Below are 22,577 nucleotides of genomic sequence, written 5' to 3' on the forward strand. Positions count from 1 at the left end.
TTCAAAGTATATTTTTTGCCTTAGTTGAATCAGCCATTGCTAACATATTAAATCTTCCTTAGCCCCTTTTCTTTTCAGAAGTATCCTTTAATCCAATGAGACTCGCTCTAACCCTGTCACCCTGACGTCTAATCTATCTAGTTCAATATTAGAGTCTTTTTATCCACACAATTAGCTGGGAAAGACCCTATCTCTCAGTCCCTAGTAGGGGTATATCTCAAGCCCGATGACCGCTAGCCCCTCCCCCGGGCTTTTCACATAGTGGTCATTGAACCTCCTCCCCAGAGGTAAAATGGGGTTTAAAGAACCCTCCTCCCCCAGGGTTTTCAAGAGGGGCATCAGAACTTCGACTCTGGCAAAATTTTAAAAATTGTTTATTTTATTTGAAATTCTTAAGTAGGTGCTTTAAAAATGCAAAATATTAAGCCTCCTGTATTGCCATAAAATTCGGATTATTATAGCCTATGGTGACTAAATAATCTTTATTTTAATAAAAACAGGAGACAAATATCCCCCCCCCCCCCCTTCTGTTCCCTCCCTTGATGTGTTAATAAAGATTTTGTTTTCTAGAAATTCCAACTAAGGATATTATTGCTGTTGTTATTCCTTTCTGGGATTAGTTGTTACTTTTCGTTTTTACTCTTTCAGTGACTCTGTGGATTTCATTTCCTCATTTATCTTCGGACCATGTCATCAGTTGAGTTTTCTGTTCCTGAGAGTCACTGTTCTTTTCTGGCCTTTGATGGATTGCCATTAATCATTTTTCTTCTTGATTGGTTCCGTTGTCTTCCGGTTAAAGAAAAGAGGAAGTGCTGGACTTGTTAATTACAATTTATTAGACTACTGTGTGCTGATTGGTGCAGCCTTGTTACTGTTATTATTTTTTTCTCTGTATGTTTTCTTTGCAGCTGTTTGGATTCAGTAAAGATTTGATGCAAAATATTCGCCTCCTGTCTTTAATAAAATCAAGATTATTTAGTCACCATAGGCTATAATAATCTGAATTGTTTATTGCCCCCTATAAAGTATTAAGCAACGGACACTCACATAACCTGAAGCAAAACCTGTAGCGGAAAACAACAACACTACAGAGACTTCAATCCTGTCTCCTGTAGCATCACCATATTATCAGCTTATCAAAAAGCAGCAAGACAATGGATCTTTAACAACTGTAAACAGGTTGGTACAACCTGAAGCTTATCTGTAATACTGAGAGAAGACTAAATAATGGCTACAATAGACAGAGAAAATGAAAATAACTATACAAAGAAGTAATAAAATCCCAATAAATATACAGATGCATTCACACACACACCATACAGATTGAAAATGTCTAGCTCCGATATTATCGGTTGGCAGCAATTCTAAAAGAAAATGTACGCTGAATTATGGTTAATAGTTGCAGCTTGATATGATTGGTAGAACCCAACCATCTTTGTAAGTGTTTAAAAAAAATAATCATATGACCCATCATATAAAAAATGAACTGCTGTTTTAGAAGCAAACGTACCTTCACATTATTTGCACATTGGAGAATCATATGTTGTTCAGATTCACAGGACCTGGACAGCAACTCAATTTCCTGTACCAATTTCTGTAATAATAACTTTGCTATCTCAGGGGAGAATTCATCTGTTGCATTAATAAATTCCCTAGAAGGAAAAAAAAGAAAAACATGTTATGCAAAAGGATTAAACAATGTGATATTCATTATATCATTGACATGGACATAAAACAACATTTCTGTGTTACACTTTTATTAGATATTTTTTTTTGTAGACTACATGATCAATGAGTCAATTTCATCCCTATACTAATGGGTAGACAGAACATGCAAATCAAGTTTTGAGAGCAATTTTATGCTGATGTATCAATTATCTTTTAAATTATTTGATCTATTATTTAGCACTGCCTGAGTTTGCTTTTCTTTTTTTTTTTCAAGTTACGGATATCATCCAACTGAGTTTTCTCGGTTTTCATTGTCAAGCTAATGATCCTGAATGAATTCAAATTGATTTTGAGGTATTGACAATACTCTCCATTAAAGGCTGAATAACCACAGCTTGTTTATGTTTGTGCTACGCAAATTTAACTGAGTAGCACTCACACATATTCAATATATACCTTCCATCTAGACATGTGCATGTGTGAAAAGTTTGGTTCTTCTGAAAATTTGGTTGAGGATTTCTGGCCCATTCTGGTTCGGCCTAATATTCAGATAACAATTTAGTTTGACCCGAAATTCATTACAACCCATTAAAGCCTGTGGGAAGCCCGCAAAACATTCCTTTTACCCTCAAAATTACACTGGAAATGCCAACAAATCCAAACATTTAATGCTAACTGGGATACGAGAACTTTATATTGGCTATTCCAATCAGCCAATAGAATGCGAGCTCAATCCTATTGGCTGATTGCAACAGTCAATAGGATTTTTTCCACCTTAATTCCTATTGGCTGATAGAATTCTATCAGCCAATCAGAATCTAAGAGACGCCATCTTGGATGACATCATTTAAAGGGAAACTCATTCTTCAGCGGCGATCGTAAGAAGAGGATGCTCCGCGCTGGATGTCTTGAAGATGGAGCCACTCTGCTCCGGATGGATAAAGATAGAAGATGTCGTCCGGATGAAGACTTCTGCCTCGTTGGATGAAGACTTTGGCCCGCTTGGAGGAAGACTTCTGCCGGCTTCGCTGAGGACTTCTGCCGCTTCGTTGAGGATGGATGTCCGGTCTTCAAAAACTGTAAGTGGATCTTCGGGGGTTAGTGTTAGGTTTTTTAAGGGTTTATTGGGTGGGTTTTATTTTTAGGTTAGGGACTTTGGGTGGAAAAAGAGCTAAATACCCTTTTAAGGGCAATGCCCATACAAATGCCCTTTTCAGGGCAATGGGGAGCTTAGGTTTTTTAAGTAGGTTTTTATTTGGGGGGTTGGTTGTGTGGGTGGTGGGTTTTACTGTTGGGGGGGTGTTTGTATTTTTCTTTACAGGTTTTTTATTTTGAGGGGGCTTTTTTATTGTGATAGGGCTATTAGATTAGGTGTAATTAGTTTAAATATATGATAATTTATTTTTTATTTTGTGTAACTTAGTGTTTATTATTTTCTGTAACTTAGTGTTTTTTATTTTGTGTAACTTAGTTGTTATTTATTTGTAACTTAGTAATTCTTTATTGTAGATTTAAATAACTTGAGTAGGGTTAGGTTTTTAAATATGTAATATAGTTAATTTAATTTGTAGTTTAATGTAATTTTAGAATAATAGTTAGGGTAGGTTAATTAATAGTTTTACATAGTTTAATTTAATTATACAGGTAAGTTTAAATTTATTATAAGAGAGGGAGGAGGTAGTTATAATGTAAACTTAGCGGGTTGTTAGGTTTAGGGGTTAATAGCTTAATTTAGTTTATGGCGATGTGGGGGCTGGCGGTTTAGGGATTAATAGGTTTAGTTAGTGGTAGTGATGTGGGAGGCCAGGGGTTTAGGGGTTAATACATTTATTTAGTTGCGGTGGGCTCCGGGAGCGGTGGGATAGGGTTAATACATTTAGTTAGTTGCGGCGGTATCGGGGAGCGGCGGAATAGGGGTTAATAACTTTATTAGAAGTGCGGTGGGCTCCGGGAGCAGCGGGATAGGGGTTAATAACTTTTTTTTGTTGCGGTGGAGTCCGGGAGTGGCAGGATAAGGGTTAAACATTTTAGTATAGTGGCAGTGTTTAGTGACAGGGTATAAAAAAAAGTTGGGAAAAAGCCGAATAGCAGCGAGATCGATGACTGTTAGTTACCAACAGTCCGCTGCTCATCGCCCCGTACTTGGTGTGCAGCTTTTTGACAGCTTTTTTGATAAATAAGGAGAGCATATTCAGGTCCGCGGCCGCGATGTTAGGAGATGTTAGGCGAGCGTATTGGTGCCGGCGAATGCAGCAAAGTTGACGGCTTGATAAATAGGCCTCAAAGATAGATGAAAATTGAATTTGTATCCAACATTTGAAAAAGATAGCAATTTGGAAGTCTTTGAGAAGTTAGTTTTGAAAGATCTACAGAAATGTAAAATGAGTGATAACATAGATTACAATATAATATTGAAGGAAAGGGAAACCCTTATAAAATTGCAAAGAAACACTGATTCAGTGGATTGTAGTAAAAGATAAGCATTATTATCTTGAGGAAGCACAGACTATTAGGAGTACATGCAATTAACTATTATTTTGAGGTTAGAACTAGAAAAGGTTAAACAAACTAAAGAAATATTAAATAACAAGGAATATCATTTTCTTAAGGCCCATGAGTTTAGGGCAAACCTTGCGCTCTATAAACATCATATAGATTATTTATTTTTTATTTGGGAGGGTAGGTGTGACACAAAGCCTGTTGCTTCTTCTTAAGCCCAGCAACTCAGGGGTTAAAAAGATGGTTCCTAGCCACAAATCCTTTTATTTAATTTCTTTTTGCCCTATTAAACTTTGTTCCCCATCCCCTCACAAAATGACCCTTTTCAGGGCATATTTCTAGCCGCTTGGCACCCGGTAAACACAAAAAGTACTGACCAACATGTACTGAACTTTCACAGAATGTGCACCTGAATGAAAGCTGTAAAATAAGACTAAATACTTGCTTCTTCTAGAAGCCGGGTGCTTCACCATTAAAGTTACTGGACAAAAAGTATTGTGGCTAATTGCTATGCCTGGGAAAACGTATCTCCCGGCGGGATCTGGACACAAGGGGGAAAGAAGTAAGCAGTATGTAGCTGGTGTTTGCATGTTTACATTTTACTTAAAGAAAAAAAGGAAATGGAACCGGAAGCCAATAATCCATCTGGCGAGGAGCGGGTCCATCTTCAAGACATCCGACGTGGAGCATCAGCCAATAGGATTTTTTCTACCTTAATTTCCGATTGGCTGATAGAATTCTATCAGCCAATCGGAATCTAAGGGACGCCATCTTGAATGACGTCACTTAAAGGAACCTTCATTCGTCGGGTAGTCGGCGGATGAAGAGAATGCTCCTTGTCTGATGTCTTGAAGATGGACCTGCTCCACGCCGGATGGATGAAGATAGAAGATGCTGTCTGGATGAAGACTTCTGCCCGTCTGGAGGACCACTTCACCCAGGCTTGGATGAAGACTTCTCCCGGCTTAGTTGAGGACTTCGGCCCTGCTTGGATGAAGACTTCTCCCGGTAAGTCGATCTTCAGGGGGTTAGTGTTAGGTTTTTTAAGAGTGTATTGGGTGGGTTTTATTTTTAGGTTAGGGTTTGGGCCTGCAAAAGAGCTAACTGCCCTTTTAAGGGCAATGCCCATCCAAATGCCCTTTTCAGGGCAATGGGGAGCTTAGGTTTTTTTAGATAGTATTTTATTTGGGGGGTTAGTTGTGTGGGTGGTGGGTTTTACTGTTGGGGGGGTTGTTTGTATTTCTTTTTACAGGTAAGAGAGCTGATTGCTTTGGGGCAATGCCCCGCAAAATGCCCTTTTAAGGGCTATTGGTAGTTTAGATTAGGCTAGGGTTTTTTTTATTTTGGGGGGGCTTTTTTATTTTGATAGGGCTATAAGATTAGCTGTAATTAATTTAAATATCTTGTAATTTGTTTATTATTTTCTGTAATTTCACGTTTGTTTGTTTGTTGTACTTTAGCTAATTTAAATTAATTGATTAAATTTTTGTTAATTTAGTTAATTTATTTAATTATAGTGTAGTGTTAGGTGTTATTGTAACTTAGGTTAGGTTTTATTTTACATGTACTTTTTTATTTATTTTAGCTAGGTAGTTATTAAATAGTTAATAACTATTTAATAACTATTCTACCTAGTTAAAATAAATACAAACTTGCCTGTAAAATAAAAATAAACCCTAAGAGCTTTAATTCTATCTTGAATCTCATCTAAAGGAGTTTCTACCTGAAGAGAATCGGACAAAGCATCAAACCAGTAAGATGTAGCACTTGTCACTTTGGCAATGCAAACTGCAGGTTGCCATAAAAGGCCAAGATGAACGTAGATTCTTAAGTATACCTCCATCTTTTTTGTCCATAGGATCTTTGAAAGAGCAACGATCCTCAATAGGAATAGTTGTCCTCTTAGCAAGAGTAGAAATAGCCCCTTCTACTTTAGGAACATAATGCCATGATTCCGTAATGGAGTACGCAACTGGAAACATTTTCTAAAAAATAGGAGACGGGGAAAAAGATACCCCTGGCTTATCCCACTCCTAGGAAATAATATCTGAAGCCGGGTCAGGAACCAGAAAAACCTCCTTAGAAGGAGGAAAGCAAAAGGAGATCAAAATCTCCAGGGATTGTACACATAGGAAGCACTCTGATTCCCTGATAGATAGAATAATTGACAGAGTTGCTAGATAGCGGATATGTGGGATAAATTAAAACATAACTTTTATTGGACTTTAAAAATAATGGAAAAAGAATACAATTAAAAACGCAGGAACAAGTGAACTTTGTTCTTAGTAACAAGAGGACTATATATAACCGGTTATATCAAAACTGACTACTCTGAATTAGAAGTATATTGTATATATGTGTAATAATATGACTTCGTAAAATACAGATAAAGCCAACTAAGGCTATTAATCTGCGGTCATAGAGTTAATTCCACATTAATGATTGAATATAATTATCAGAGTGAAGAAATCAGGCAATACTTGAGAGCAGCAATATAAGGAAATGCTGAAATTGTAACACTTATGGTTGTTTAGTTGGTGGATAATATTTATATAGTGTGGTGTACCACGTGTGGTGTATAGATGTTTATGGTATATTGTGATATACCATATACTTCAAAATTGCGCTGAAACCCAGTTAAAGTTGTATCACACAATTGCATAAGCTTGAATCACAAAAAGGGGGGCGGTATTGGTTATTTGTAGCAGGTAATCAGTTCATCCAGTGACTCTATCATTATTTTGAGGCAAATATCCCTTCCTCCAGTGGCCAATCTAATATGTGATCGTGAGTTGAAGGTTGATGATTTTTAAATAGTAATCATAGCATAGTTTGACCACTCAAAATATCAATTATTTTCACTAGGTATCAGTATTCACATATTATTCTGAAAATATATGTGTGTCAAACATGTTTAGCATACACCTTAGTGAAATAGTTTAATTTATCACATTATAGCACTCAGGATAGAGTAGATTATAGCTAGGTACTGAGAACAGCATTTCCCTTCATAGTATTATTTATTATAGCAATTATGCTTATTTATTATTTTATCCACAATATATAAAAACCACAAATGTATAGATTAAGATTTAAAAAATAGATCTATCTGGCTGTGATTGTTCCAATCTTATTATTGCAATTGCATTATGCACTCAAATATCAGCTTTATATAATATTCCTTATAGTAGCAACATGTGTGGTCTTAATGAGTAAGTAATGTTGCTTCCGTTTACAGCATTAAATTTAAGTTTGTGCTTAGAACTTTGGTCTAATAGTTTGATATATTAAAATGCAATAACTAGACCTAAGTCACTTTCAGTCTAAGGATTAGGTTTGTTCGTGTATGCTGTTAATGCTGTTTTGATATCTGTTTAGCAATATCTCACTTTAATCCTATCGGTCAAAGACAGGCTGTATCTTTTACTATTGCCTGATTACTCCAGTGAGTCCGGTCAGCACTTCAATGTGCTGTTAATATACACACAAGCCCCCAGTTAAGCGTTCTGTGTACTAAATATAGGCAACACTTAGCTAATGCAACCACTATGATTAAGTCTAAGCCAATAATTTGACTCCACTTCTTAAAATTAAGCTAAGTATAAAAGTAAGAGCGTATATGCTAAGAAACAAAAGTTTGTTCCTGATCAATTAAAATTTACATAAACTGTGAGGAGCCCTTTATCTCCCAACCTCCCAAGGGCTCCTCACAGTTTATGTAAATTTTAATTGATCAGGAACAAACTTTTGTTTCTTAGCATATACGCTCTTACGCCTATATTTAGTACACAGAACGCTTAACTGGGGGCTTGTGTGTATATTAACAGCACATTGAAGTGCTGACCGGACTCACCGGAGTAATCAGGCAATAGTAAAAGATACAGCCTGTCTTTGACCGATATGATTAAAGTGCAATATTGCTAAACAGATATCAAAGCAGCATTAACTGCATACACGAACAAACCTAATCCTTAGACTGAAAGTGACTTAGGTCTAGGCATTGCATTTTAATATATCAAACTATAAGACCAAAGTTCTAAGCACAAACTTGGTAATAAGTGTGTGAAATCCTAAAGCGGTTACTTAAATTTAATGCTGTAAACGGAAGCAACATTACTTACTCATTAAGACCACACATGTTGCTACTATAAGGAATATTATATAAAGCTGATATTTGAGTGCATAATGCAATTGCATTAATAAGATTGGAACAATCACAGCCAGTTAGATCTATTTTTTAAATCTTAATCTATACATTTGTGGTTTTTATATATTGTGGATAAAATAATAAATAAGCATAATTCCTATAATAAATAATACTATGAAGGGAAATGCTGTTCTCAGTACCTAGCTATAATCTACTCTATCCTGAGTGCTATAATGTGATAAATTAAACTATTTCACTAAGGTGTATGCTAAACATGTTTGACACACATATATTTTCAGAATAATATGTGAATACTGATACCTAGTGAAAATAATTGATATTTTGAGTGGTCAAACTATGCTATGATTACTATTTAAAAATCATCAACCTTCAACTCACGATCACATATTAGATTGGCCACTGGAGGAAGGGATATTTGCCTCAAAATAATGATAGAGTCACTGGATGAACTGATTACCTGCTACAAATAACCAATACCGCCACCCTTTTTGTGATTCAAGCTTATGCAATTGTGTGATACAACTTTAACTGGGTTTCAGCGCAATTTTGAAGTATATGGTATATCACAATATACCATAAACATCTATACACCACACGTGGTACACCACACTATATAAATATTATCCACCAACTAAACAACCATAAGTGTTACAATTTCAGCATTTCCTTATATTGCTGCTTTTAAGTATTGCCTGATTTATTCACTCTGATAATTATATTCAATCATTAATGTGGAATTAACTCTATGACCACAGATTAATAGCCTTAGTTGGCTTTATCTGTATTTTACGAAGTCATATTATTACACATATATACAATATACTTCTAATTCAGAGTGGTCAGTTTTGATATAACCGGTTATATATAGTCCTCTTGTTACTAAGAACAAAGTTCACATGTTCCTGGGTTTTTAATTGTATTCTTTTTCCATTATTTTTAAAGTCCAATAAAAGTTATGTTTTAATTTATCCCACATATCCGCTATCTAGCAACTCTGTCAATTATTCTATCTATCAGGGAATCAGAGTGCTTCCTATGTGTACAATCCCTGGAGATTTTGATCTCCTTTTGCTTTCCTGTGTTGACTAGTACACAGCACCAATAGTGATACTTTAGTTATACACCCAGGATAATAACGGGAGTGTAGTTCTCCCTATCCATTATTAGTATCTATTAGTATCTATTACTATATTCCCTGCGACTCATCAGTGGTGCCATTGGGCGCTTTGTCCTTTGCTCCTTAGAAGGAGGAATTTCAAAGTAATTATTGAGTTTACTAGATTTCTTAGGCTGGACAGAGACAGGCATATCTGAATCATCTAAGGTAGCCAACACCTCTTTTAACAAAAAACGAAGGTGTTCAAGCTTAAACCTGAAAGAACTTCCATCAGTTTCAGACGACGGACTTACACTATCTGATTTTGAGATCTTACCCTCAGAAAACTCTGACGCATCTTCCTCATCAGACTTAAGAGGAAGGGCCATCTGTGACACACCACTGGAATCAGAGACCTTGCTGTCTGAATTCCTTTTCCTCTTACGCTTTCCCTTCAACATAGGAAAAGCAGCTAATGCTGCAGATACCGCTGAAGAAACCTGAGAGGCAATTTCTGCTTTCAAATGTGCTTCGCTGGTAGCTATAGAGGAACTGCAGGGCACTGCATGTGATGCCATTGCGGCTTGGGAAATTCAGGAGAAGGCTGTGGTATTACCTGAACAGCATCATCCTGAGAGACATTACGCTCATCAATTAAAATTCTTTCTTTACACTGTAAATTCTTTTTAACACATGAGGAACAGAACTGCATTGGAGAAGCAATCTGAGCTTCTAAACACAATAGACATGTATTTAACTGAATTTGATCCTGATCTGTATCAGACATGATCGCTAAAGAAAGCACTTGTGCAAATTTACTGCCAGCAGAAAAAATGAAAAGGTCTGTCTCCTCTTACGCTTTCTATGCTAATGGCACACTGTTCTGAGGGTATTAACAAAAATAAAAAAATATCAGCCAAAAGAAATGTAATTTAATGAGCAACTATGCACTCCTTTAACTCTCAGGAACCCCACACCTCAGCCTTAGCTGAGGCACCAACCTGCCACCAATTCCAGATACAGAAGAAAAGGACCTGAGGAGCGACAAGATCTCACACTCCCACCATGAGCACCGATCTGAATCTGAGGCCGACAGAGTGATCACGTGATCGGCTGAAATACAACTACTCCACAGAGAGGCGCAAAATACTACATAAGCTACTTCCTGGTTACGTAATCCTAAGTAACTGTCTGAGCTGAAATCAAAAACACTATACGGACAAAGCGAGCCACCTCCTTTAAAATCCAAAAGATAGAGAAAAAAATCCCACTGAGCACAGGGCATATTAAAATATATACCAATATATTGTTCATTAGCCCACTGTTCTATTTAGCAGTTATAAAAAAATAGAATTCTGCTTAAAAGAATGTCTCAATAAAAAAGCCTAATTAACCCTTTTGTTTCTGAAAGGGTAGAATTTCAGTTCCAATGCCCTGCATCATGCCCAATTATCCTTACATAAGGATTATCTGTCTCAGTAATGCATAGAAAATAGTAAGTGCTTATAACTTATCCCCACCTGGTAGAAAAACAGGCACTTACCTGTCAAATCCACTGTACGACATGAAGACAGCTTGCCAGGTATATAAGAACACAGTTCCTCACAGAGACCTGCAAAAAAGAAAGAACAGAAAACCTACTCTGTTTTTCTATATTAGGGCAGCACAATACTAGGAAAGCACAGTAAGGCTCCTAGCTCAAGTTCCTAGCTGCTTGAAAGCCACCACAACCCTTACTCAAGAGATTAATGTGGAATACAGCTAGACCCCAAAACTTGCTTGTAGAAATTCAATTATCAGACACCAAAATCTTCACCTCCTCCTTGTACGAAGGCAAAGAGAATGACTGGGGATTGTGGGAAGGGGAGTGATACTTAACAGCTTTGCTGTGGTGCTCTTTGCCTCCTCCTGCTGGCCAGGAGTGATATTCCCACCAGTAATTGATGATTGCGTGGACTCACCATATCTTAGGAAAGAAATATGTGTAATGCTCTTCGGGTTGCACACGTTAAGTCTAAAGCGGTGTCAGGTTTGTGCGCATGAAGAATGAGTTATCTTAAGGAGCATTATGTTAAATATTAAATAAAAAATATTATAAAATATTAGAAATAATTATTAATAATTATTATAGATACTGAATATATATATATATATATATATATATATATATATATATTTATTATATGGATTATTTAGAATATTTTAGTGCATCTATTATAATTATTTACATTATGCATTAATATTTTTAAATCTTTTATATTTCATAAATACATAACACTCCTTAATTTAACTCATGTCGGATTAGCGCACATGCAGAATTAGTCTACTCCTGTCCAGTTTAAGTAATCATCGTTTACTACTTGAAAACTTACAAGGTTGTCTATTTTTTTTTCTAATTAATTGTATGTTTGTTTTTTGCAAATGCTAGAATCAATTGTTTTATAATTGGAGATTTGTCTTTGAATTTTTTGTGTAAGGTTTTGAAAGAGTTTTTGTACTGTCCCTATCCTTAATTTTATGCAAGGTGAGATAGATACAGATCCACTGATTAAAATGGAGAGTGATTTGCAACTTGCAGATATGACAAGGTGCCAACACAAATGTAACTTTTAAGATGAAATGTTGTGGTGAGTTTTTAATTTCAAAATTTTAGTTTCACAAATGAGTTTTATAACTTCTACTGAAACCCCTATCTCTCCCATTGTTTAACCTAGAGGGTTAAGTACCCCCTCATTTCAAATAAGAGAATATTCACTTTTAAATGACAGTAACTAAGCGGCAGGTGACAAATCGCAATCTTCTGACAAACAATCACATGCCCCACTGGCTGCCAGGGAATGTTTAAATGGTGTAAGAGGGGGCTATTATATTGCATCTTACACTCTTTAGAATAAGATTTTTTATGACTCGCTCTGAGGAGGTGGACAGAACACGTGTGAAATCAATCCAGTCGAATCTGATCGGGTTGATTGACACCCCCTGCTAGTGGCCGATTAGCCATGAATCTGCACGGGGCGGCATTGCACCAGCAGTTCACAAGAGCTGCTGATGCAATGCTGAATGCGGACAGTGTATTGCGATGTCTGTCGGACATGATCCGCTGATCATGTCGGACAGGCATTTAATAAATAGGCCCCTTTAAGTTTTAAGATTGCACAATAGGAATTGTCAAGTTTTACCACACTTAGGGCTAGATTACAAGTGAGGCGCAAACGGTTTTGCGCTAGCCTAATCATGTTTTTGCGAGCCATTTTAATTTTGCTGATATTAAAATTGGAGTGAAATCATGATTGCTCTAGTGCAATCGCCCTTTACGTTTCAATTCTTTCCGCGATCTCAGAGCTGTGGTTAACTGTTTTCGGAAACAAAAAACTTGCACAAAACACTTCAAAAATACATTACAAAGTAAAGTTACTCTCATATTAACATTATCTAATAAAAATTATTTAAAAAAAAATATTGCACAGAGAGCTCAAAGATATGAGATCTCCGGTGTTAGAAAAAAAAAAAAAAGCAGGCAAAGGGCTTTAACATTGAGACACATTGATATACATTGCTGATGTAGGATGTATTTGTGTATGTATATATATATATATATATATATATATATATATATATATATATATATATATATATATATATATATATATGATACAGGTAAAATAAAACAACAAAAGATACAAGCACTGGAAAACAGTCTACAGGACAAACTTTCCCTTTCTGATTTTACCACCTTAAAAGAGGAGATTGACACAAAAATGGAAGAGTTTTGCAAAACCAATGAGGAAAAGAAATGTAACAAATTTTCTAGAGATGCAGACGACTACCTCAATGGTCACGTGTATAGATGGGAATCTCGTGAGACAAGAGGGTATAGAGGTGACGTCAGACACTAAAGCCGTCGCAGAAGAGATTGCTCCATACGATCAGATGCAAGCGACACATCTCAAAGCAACTCAGCGGGGACAACACCACAGTCCCAGTCTTCTTTTACCCTACAGGCACCAAGACAAGACGGAGGAGGGGCGGCCGCAAATATCAGCGGAGTCATAAGTCGGCCGCTGAGAGGACGCCGGATGAAATGGTAAACAATCTGGTGTTAAATTATCACAAACACCGCTTTCAGAGTGTGATATGAACTTACTTAATAGGGGCTTAGGTTTTGCCCTAGTAATACGATTAATTTCCTGGACTTGGACATTGAATTATATAGGTTTTTTAGAAACCTACGACTTAAAGCACATTTTTCTCGAATGTCTGAACATAATTATTCTAGCAATGTTTATAATGAAAACTGTCTTAAATTGTCTGATTACAATTTGAGTATAAAATCTGATTATATTCCACCTACTAGCTATCACCCCATAGAAACATATGTCTCATTGGTCAGTAAAGATATAGAACAACTGAAGCGGCGCAATTGTAATCATGGCTAAAGTAAAATATATAGAAGAAATTAACAAACAATTAAGGGATAATTAAGTCTATGAAAAATTGGAAGAAAATCCACTTAAACAAATAAAATTAGAACTTACAAATATTGTCAAAAAAGCCTTAGATAATAAAATTATTGATCATCAATTGCAAAAATATTTTATCAGAAAAGAATGTATCACTCCTCTCATCTATGTATTACCGAAAATCCATAAAAATATTCATAACCCTCCTGGTCGCCCCCATAGTCGCCAGTATTGACTCTGTCCTTTCAAATGTAGCCACTTTTTTAGATCGCATTTTAAAACCTATAGTATCCAAGTTACTATCATATATAGAGGACTCAACTGATTTCCTCAATAAATTAAATATGTTCTCATACCAAACCAATGTGCATCCCATATTGGTTACATTAGATGTAAAAAATTTATACACCTGTATTCCTCATTTGGGTGGGATAAAATCAGCTAGGCAAGCCTTGATAACAGAAAATATTTATTCTGACTTACAAATTGAATTCATTATTGAATTATTAACTCTAGTTTTGTATAACAATTACTTTCTGTTTGGTGACGTCTTTTACAGACAGAAAAGAGGCACCGCTATGGGTGCCAATATGGCGCCAGAATACGCTGGACTATACATGGGAATGTATGAGCAAAAACATATATATTCAAATGAACTTTTTAAAAAATATGCCAGCGTATGGCGGCGCTATATAGACAATGTCTTTATGGTGTGGTTGGCAGATAAGTTAACTTTGAATTTGTTTCTTTCACAAATTAATGACAACATGGAGAATATCGAATTTACAATGCAAGATAACCATAAACAGATTATTTTTCTTGATGTTACAATTTATGTAGAAGACAACACATTTAAAACAGATATTTTTGTAAAAGAAACTGATAAAAATATGCTATTGTCATATAACACTTGTCATCCGGCAAGTACTATTAAATCTTTGCCAAAATCAAAGTATATATGGGTAAAACGAATTGTAAGTGACAAAAAATCTTGTGATATGAGACTTCAGGAAATGAGTAAAAAATGTACCCAAAGGGGATATCCACAACAAATATTAGATAATGAATTACTAAAGATCAACAGTATTGAACGTAACGAATTATTAACTAAGAAACAGAAAACATTACAAAAGGAGTCATTAAAAAACATTGGTACATCCTTAAAAATAGTTATAAAGACATTAAAGAGTTTCAAAATCCCCTGTTATTGTCCTATAAACGTCCTAGGAATCTATATGACAATTTAGTCAAAACAGACATAGGTAGTAGAAAAACTAAAATGTTAACTTCAAGTAAAAAAGGCACCTTTCCATGCTACAATTGTTCACACTGTAATAGTGTTATAAGAGGAGATAAGGTGACGCACCCTTATACAGGAAGACGGTATAATATAAATGCGCTATATACTTGTCAAACTGATCATGTGATATATTTATTAAAATGCCCATGTGGACTAATTTATATAGGGGAAACAAGTCAGAAAATAAAGTATAGACTTGCTCAACATAAATATACCATACGTAAAGGCATGTTAGATTTACCAGTCTCTGCACACTTTAAAGAAAAAAATCATAATGTAAATCAATTACGCTATCAAATATTAGAACAGGTTCCAATACAAAGAAGGGGTCAGAATAGGATTAATAAATTAAAACAAAGGGAAGTTACATGGATTAATAAATTAGATAGTATGTACCCCAAAGGATTGAACAAAGATTACAATCTATTTTTGTTCCTTTAACCAGAGCTTTGGATATAATAACTTATATTTCTTTCTCCTTTTTTTCTATCAATTTAGATCAAGATTTACATAAGAAATAAGAAACAAAGGAAGCCAACTCTACAAAATTTTATATTCAATGTATAACCAGGTTATAAATAACAATATCAAATAAAAAATAAAAAAATATTTTTCTATAAAAGATGATTTTCTTTGTTAACCTTAGTCACCAGGTATAGACTTAGGATTATTAGATTTTGTATTGATATCTTTCTATATAAATTCATCTGAATCATGTCCACTCTAGCTTTAGCGGTTTATTCGATTTCAGCTCTCCTTATCATCCATCTAAAAAGATAAACACTTCTTAAATGATTAACAACTATTTGTTGGTTTTAACTAACCAAATCAGATCTTTTTAAAATTAATAGTTTTTTACTTATTTAATGCACCAACAAATAAATGCACATAAATGGTTTAAAAATTCACAAAAATATAATCTTTTATATATGAAAACACAGTATTCACTTAATGCAATATATATAAATATATGTATTAATATGTGTATATATGTATTTACAGTTATATATACACATATAAAAACATTAATATATTTGTACACATATAAACATATATATATATATATATATATATATATATATATATATATATATATATATATAAGTACATTATATCCCTTTGCCATTAAGCAGATAAAACATTAAAAACATATTTCTACAATATTCATATTTAATAAAGATTTTAACTATGTATTTACTGTAAATATTTTTTTCCATTGACTTGTGTTAGGTTTTTTCCACTTTTTTTTCTCCATGCACGTGCAAAAATGAAAATCCTAGTAAAGTTTTCGCCTACGCAAAAAAAAAAAAATACAAAAAAATTCTGCGACACCTGTAATCTAGCCCTTAAAGTTCCCATGTAAAGTACTGGGTAATAACAAAAGCTTTTACTTAACAATATATTTATCCATAAAAATGGTTAATATATTTAGTTGCTGTCCTTTTTTATTGCTTTTTAAGTATATGGTTTATTAAATATATTCCATCTTATTCATCAACATTATTTTAACCCTTTGAGTGCTAACAACGGCTCAGAGCCGTTGCTAGCACTCTCCCACCTTGAGGGAGATCTGGGGGCTCCCATCCGCTCCTACCCCGGCGATCGGGCCTGTATAGTGACAGGCATTGCCGGGGGTTCACACTTTGCTCGGTAACGTCATGAGCAATGATGCGATGATGTCACTGCGCAACTTTATTAAAAATTTACAATACAAAGTATAGGGAAAGGGGGCATGCTGCTTAGAAGACTGTATCTCAGGCATCTAAGCAGCTACAGACCCCCAAGACCCACCGTTGGAAAGGCATTATTCTAACCTCCCCAATGGTGTAAGTCTTGAGGATCTGGAAAAAAAAATACAAAAGTAAAATAAAATAAAAAAATTATAATTAAAAATACCCTTAAATCAGGATTAGCACTCAAAGGGTTAATATTATCATTATCAAATTTATTTTCAGCATTACTCACCATGGTTCATTCTCCAACCTATCACCCAGTAAATGACGCACCCTCTGGGGAAATTCACCATATACATTTTCAAACACTTCCGGAGCCATATTGCAAACTTGACTCCACACCGACACTCTGGACATTTTTAGCAAAAAAAAAGTGGTTTCTAAAAGAGAAAAAGAGAAAAGAGACAATGTTATTTGTTTTAAGTCCACTTCAGTTCAACATCAGCATCTTCAATAACAAAAAACACCAGATGAATGTGAGGCCCTTCCATTCCTACTGTAATGCTAAGCCTTATTTTGGTGAATTGGATGTAATGTTAGACTAATTTGCAAAGTTTTAAAATGGGTATGAAATAATTTAAAGAAGAGATCTAATACAGATGCTCAGCATTTCAAAACAGACAATAAGCCACCACAGGACCTTGAACATTAAACATGTATATAATGAATATGCAAGTGCACTAACCTAAATCCGCTTATCTTAATTCTTTAGGGTCAATACTGGACAATTACTCTCCCTTACTCTATGAAGTGTTTGCCACTCTAGAAGTTGATACAGGTGCCTAGGAGGGCTATAGTAGAGACCAACCAAGAACCCATGTATTCCTTCAGAATGTAACCTACCATTAGCTAGATGGTGGGTGCTCAAACAGAGACTATGGTACTGAAGGGTGAAGGAGTAGCAGGGCAGAGTACAATAGGAATGAGGCAAAAGGTAGGGTCAGCTCAGGCAAAATCAGTGAGAGGTAATCAGTCTTTAAAGGGACAGTGCATTCTTATATTTTCTCCCCTGTAATGTGTTCCCATTTATCAATTTTATCGCCTGGAGTGTATTACATTGCTTACAAATAGCATCCTCAGGTTTATTTTCTCATGTGAATTAGCTGATTTTGCCTATTGTTTCCCCACCTATACCAAAGATTTTTGAACTTAAGTTCTGGTTACAAAAAAAACCATGTAAACAATAAGGTTTAGATAAGACAAGGCTACCAGTGGGGGGCTGTGACAGAGATGTACTAAAATGTTAAATTTCCATTGTTCTCTATAAGGTCCTGAAGATTAACCCTTTTGTGTCAGATTAAATTTGTGTACACATGCGATTGCGAGATTTAAATGATGGGATCGGGTCAGAGGGGCGAGTCTACAAAGCTAGGCATGCCCACCATGACCTGATCCCAGCAATAAGGGCCTTTGGCTTCAGGACAGCCAAATTGCTAGGCCCAGTACAGTTAGGACGGCATTGAACATCCTAACTTCTTAAAAAGGTTAAACATTCTATCTTTAAAAGGTTAAACATTCTCCGGCTTGGAGAGAAATTTACAGGGGCTGAACTTCCTGAATGCTCAAAGAAGAAGGGTGGAACTTTCCATCACTGCACAATATCTCTCATTTTTGTATGAGAAGGAGAGACAAGCTCAGTGCAATATAGCACTGCATGATATGAGAGTTTTGTTACACTTACACTTTGTACTACTACTGTAAATTATTTCACTTTAAACTTCAGATTTGGTCCTTTCTGATTTATATTTTAATACATTTATATTTAGATTAAGATCCAGCAGTGATTTTACAAATCCTGATTATGTTTTGACAGTTTCTGTGTTACTTTTACAAAGTAGGATCATATTTTGTATATTTCTGAGTATCTTTTATAACTTGTATTTTGTCTATTGTAACATAAAACATAGCTTCAGAAAGTGGGATGGACAGGGGAGTTCCGAGGGTATTTCTGAAACTCTCTCACAATTATTGTGAAATGCTGTAAGCATTTTAAAAAAGCTGGTCTCACTAAATTATCTGACTAGCTGTATGCTCAAAATTCACAATACACTTATTTAACTGACAGGAACGTAATATATAATAAACTATATGCAAAAGCAAGTTAAATTGTTGTGAAAATATAGTTTGATTTGTATTTGCCGCAAACTGAGACTTTGGGGCATATTTATCAAGGTCTGGCGGACCTGATCCGCCAGACCTCGCTGAATACGGCGAGCAATACGCTCGCTGTATTCAGCATTGCACCAGCAGCTCACAAGAGCTGCTGGTGCAACGCCACCCCCTGCAGAATCGCGGCCAATCGGCCGCCAGCAGGGGGTGTCAATCAACCTGATCGTACTCGATTGGGTTGATTTCTGGCGATGTCTGTCCGCCTGCTCTCTCTAGTGAACAATTCTGTATACCAGAGAGCCTCTTTACTTTATATGGAATGCATCGCTCATCTCTCTGGGACTTTCAGGTTCCACACTTTTTTTCTTATAGAATTCAGTAAGTTCAGCCCCTGTGAATTCTGCACTATAATTTCTTTGCAAACCAGAGAATCTTTGCTTATTAAGCCTATAGAAAATAATAAAGCTTTCTGGAAAACTGAAGCTGTCAGTTTTTCAGTTTAAATAGATGAAATACAAAGTGCAATGTAATTTAAAAAAGGTACACATACATATACAAAGTATAATCCAAACTTATTAAAGTTACACAAAAACTGTCAAAGCATAATCCGAATGAGTAAAATTACAATCTTAACAATACAAAATAGAAACTGCAAAGTTTAAATGCAATAAAACTTAGTTTGAAGTGTAAAGAAATATAAAATACAAAGCAGAAAGTGTAAATGCAGCAGAACTGTCATGTTATGCAGTGCTATATTGCACTGGGCTTGTCTCTCCTCCACATACAGAAATGCAGGGAATGCCCCTTGGAGAAGTATAGCAAATTCTGCCTTTTAAGAATTTTACTAGGTATCTTGCAGTACTGGAGGGTCATTTTATATCATCTCACCTCAGCTGAGTGCTTTAGATCATCAGGCCCCTAAGTATTAGCCTTTCAGTAAACAGTAATAAAAAAAGATAAGGGTGACTTATGTAGCTAATTAGAGGTCTGCTATCCCTGCCACTTCAACCCATTTCATTGGGTTGTGGTTTCAATTAGCAGAAACAGCTATTGCATATACAAAATTATACCTAAAGGTGCTAGCTCCCATATATTTTAAACACTGCAGCTGATATAACAAGTCTAACACATTAAGGAGACACACATTTTACAGTACATTGTCCCTTTAAATTTAAAGGCAGAGTATAACAGGGCTTAGGCAAAAGGCAAAGTCAATCCAAACAATATCAGCAACAGGTTAGCAGAAGAAGTTTGCAATTAAGCAGTAAAAGCTCACCAAGGACTCCAGTAAGGGTCTGACCGAATGTCACCAGTATTGCAAAGAATAGTGCTAAACGGCGATGATTAATGACGCTCCTGACCAGCCAATCAAAAAGTGTCATGTCATTAATGATGAAATGTAAGATGCCGACATGCAGGAACAGTGGTAAATGACATAGCATATCTTGGCTGTTCATCTGCTTACCCTTTTCCTTGTTAAGTTTTGCACATGCTCAGTTCACATGTTAAAATCCGCAGCTTTTTAATAATAAAAAATATAAATAAATAACACTTTTAAATTGTGACACTTGAACAAAATTTAAATTGAATAATTTGTATACATCATAAATTGATTATTTTGGTGAAGTAAGAAAGCTGCATTGAAGCCCTCATCTTCAACACTGAATCATATGATTAATTAATTAATTAATTAGCATCTATGTTTCACTTTTGCTTTAGCTGCACATATTTTGTTTACATGAAGGTCTCTGGAAACCTCAATTTAAATAGCAGATCTTCTAATGGGTTAAAATATATAAAGATCAAGGGCGCGATCCGATATACGGCGTAGTTTTCGGCGCAAGCGAGGGAACCTGTGCCGCTCGTAGTTTCACCTCGCACATCGGGGTATTACATATACCCCGCCGGCAGTTGCTAAAGTGCCGTAAGTCGGACAAACTAACGTCCAGTAATGAGCGTAACTACAAATTTCTGGAGTCGCCAGTGACTTACAGCACTTTAGAAACTGCCTGCGCCTAAAAAAACTAACTTAAATATTAAATCTCCTATAACTGTCTAACATACCTCCTAAAAATCAGCCCGACACGTATACCCCTATATCCGCAATCAACCCTCTCACTCCTAATAATAAATGTATTAACCCCTAGACCGACAACCCCTCACAATGCAATAAACCTAATTATTAACCCCTAAACCACCATATCCCATACTGCAATAAACTTATACTAGTATTAACCCCTAAACCGCCGCTTCCGGAGCCCACCGCTACCTACATTATATGTATTAACCCCTAAACTGCCGCACCTGGACCCCGCCGCCACCTACATTAAATTTATTAACCCCTAATCTGACCCCCCTACACCGCCGCCACCTACATTAAATTTATTAACCCCTAATCTGACCCCCCTACACCGCCGCCACCTACATTAAATTTATTAACCCCTAATCTGACCCCCCTACACCGCCGCCACCTACATTAAATATATTAACCTCTAATCTGACCCCCCTACACCGCCGCCACCTACATTAAATGTATTACCCCCTAAACCTAAGTCTAACCCTAACACCCCCTAACTTAATTATTATTTAAATAAATATAAATAATATCAATATTATTAACTAAATTATTCCTATTTAAAACTAAATACTTACCTTTAAAATAAACCCTAAGACCTAGATTTAGAGTTTGGCGGTAGCCGTGAAAACCAGCGTTAGAGGCTCCTAACGCTGGTTTTAGGCTACCGCCGGTATTTGGAGTCACTCAAAATAGGGTCTAATGCTCACTTTTCATCCGCGACTTTTCCATACCGCAGATCCCCTTACGTCAATTGCGTATCCTATCTTTTCAATGGGATCTTTCTAACTCCGGTATTTAGAGTCGTTTCTGAAGTGAGCGTTAGACATCTAACGACAAAACTCCAGCCGCAGGAAAAAAGTCAGTAGTTAAGAGCTTTCTGGGCTAACGCCGGTTTATAAAGCTCTTAACTACTGTGCTCTAAAGTACACTAAGACCCATAAACTACCTATGTACCCCTAAACCGAGGTCCCCCCACATCGCCGACACTCAAATAAAATTTTTTAACCCCTAATCTGCCGACCGCCACCTACGTTATACTTATGTACCCCTAATCTGCTGCCCCTAACACCGCCGACCCCTGTATTATATTTATTAAACCCTAATCTGCACCCCACAACGTCGCCGCCAGCTACCTACAATAATTAACCCCTAATCTGCCGACCGCAAAGCGCCGCCACCTACATTATAGCTATGTACCCCTAATCTGCTGCCCCTAACACCGCCGACCCCTATATTATATTTATTAACCCCTAGTCTGCCCCCCTCAACGTCGCCTCCACCTGCCTACACTTATTAACCCCTAATCTGCCGAGCGGACCGCACCGCTACTATAATAAAGTTATTAACCCCTAATCCGCCTCACTAACCCTATAATAAATAGTATTAACCCCTAATCTGCCCTTACTAACATCGCCGACACCTAACTTCAATTATTAACCCCTAATCTGCCGACCGGAGCTCACCGCT

At 36.1% G+C, this 22,577-nt stretch overlaps 1 protein-coding gene across 3 annotated transcripts in view; it reads right to left on the reverse strand.

Moving 5' to 3' along the window:
* STAT6 (signal transducer and activator of transcription 6) overlaps window positions 1-22,577 on the reverse strand; it is a 465,172-nt gene that overhangs the window by 222,369 nt on the left and 220,226 nt on the right. For all 3 annotated transcript variants that reach the window (XM_053708174.1, XM_053708172.1, XM_053708173.1), the window contains exons 2-3: window positions 17,157-17,304; window positions 1,511-1,652 (exon numbers count right to left, since the gene is read on the reverse strand). In XM_053708174.1, coding sequence (XP_053564149.1) covers window positions 1,511-1,652; window positions 17,157-17,281 — 267 coding nt within the window. In that variant the 5' untranslated portion in view covers window positions 17,282-17,304. The remainder of the gene's footprint in view (window positions 1-1,510; window positions 1,653-17,156; window positions 17,305-22,577) is intronic.

The sequence above is a fragment of the Bombina bombina genome, chromosome 3, assembly GCF_027579735.1.
Source record: "Bombina bombina isolate aBomBom1 chromosome 3, aBomBom1.pri, whole genome shotgun sequence".
Lineage (NCBI taxonomy): Eukaryota > Metazoa > Chordata > Amphibia > Anura > Bombinatoridae > Bombina > Bombina bombina.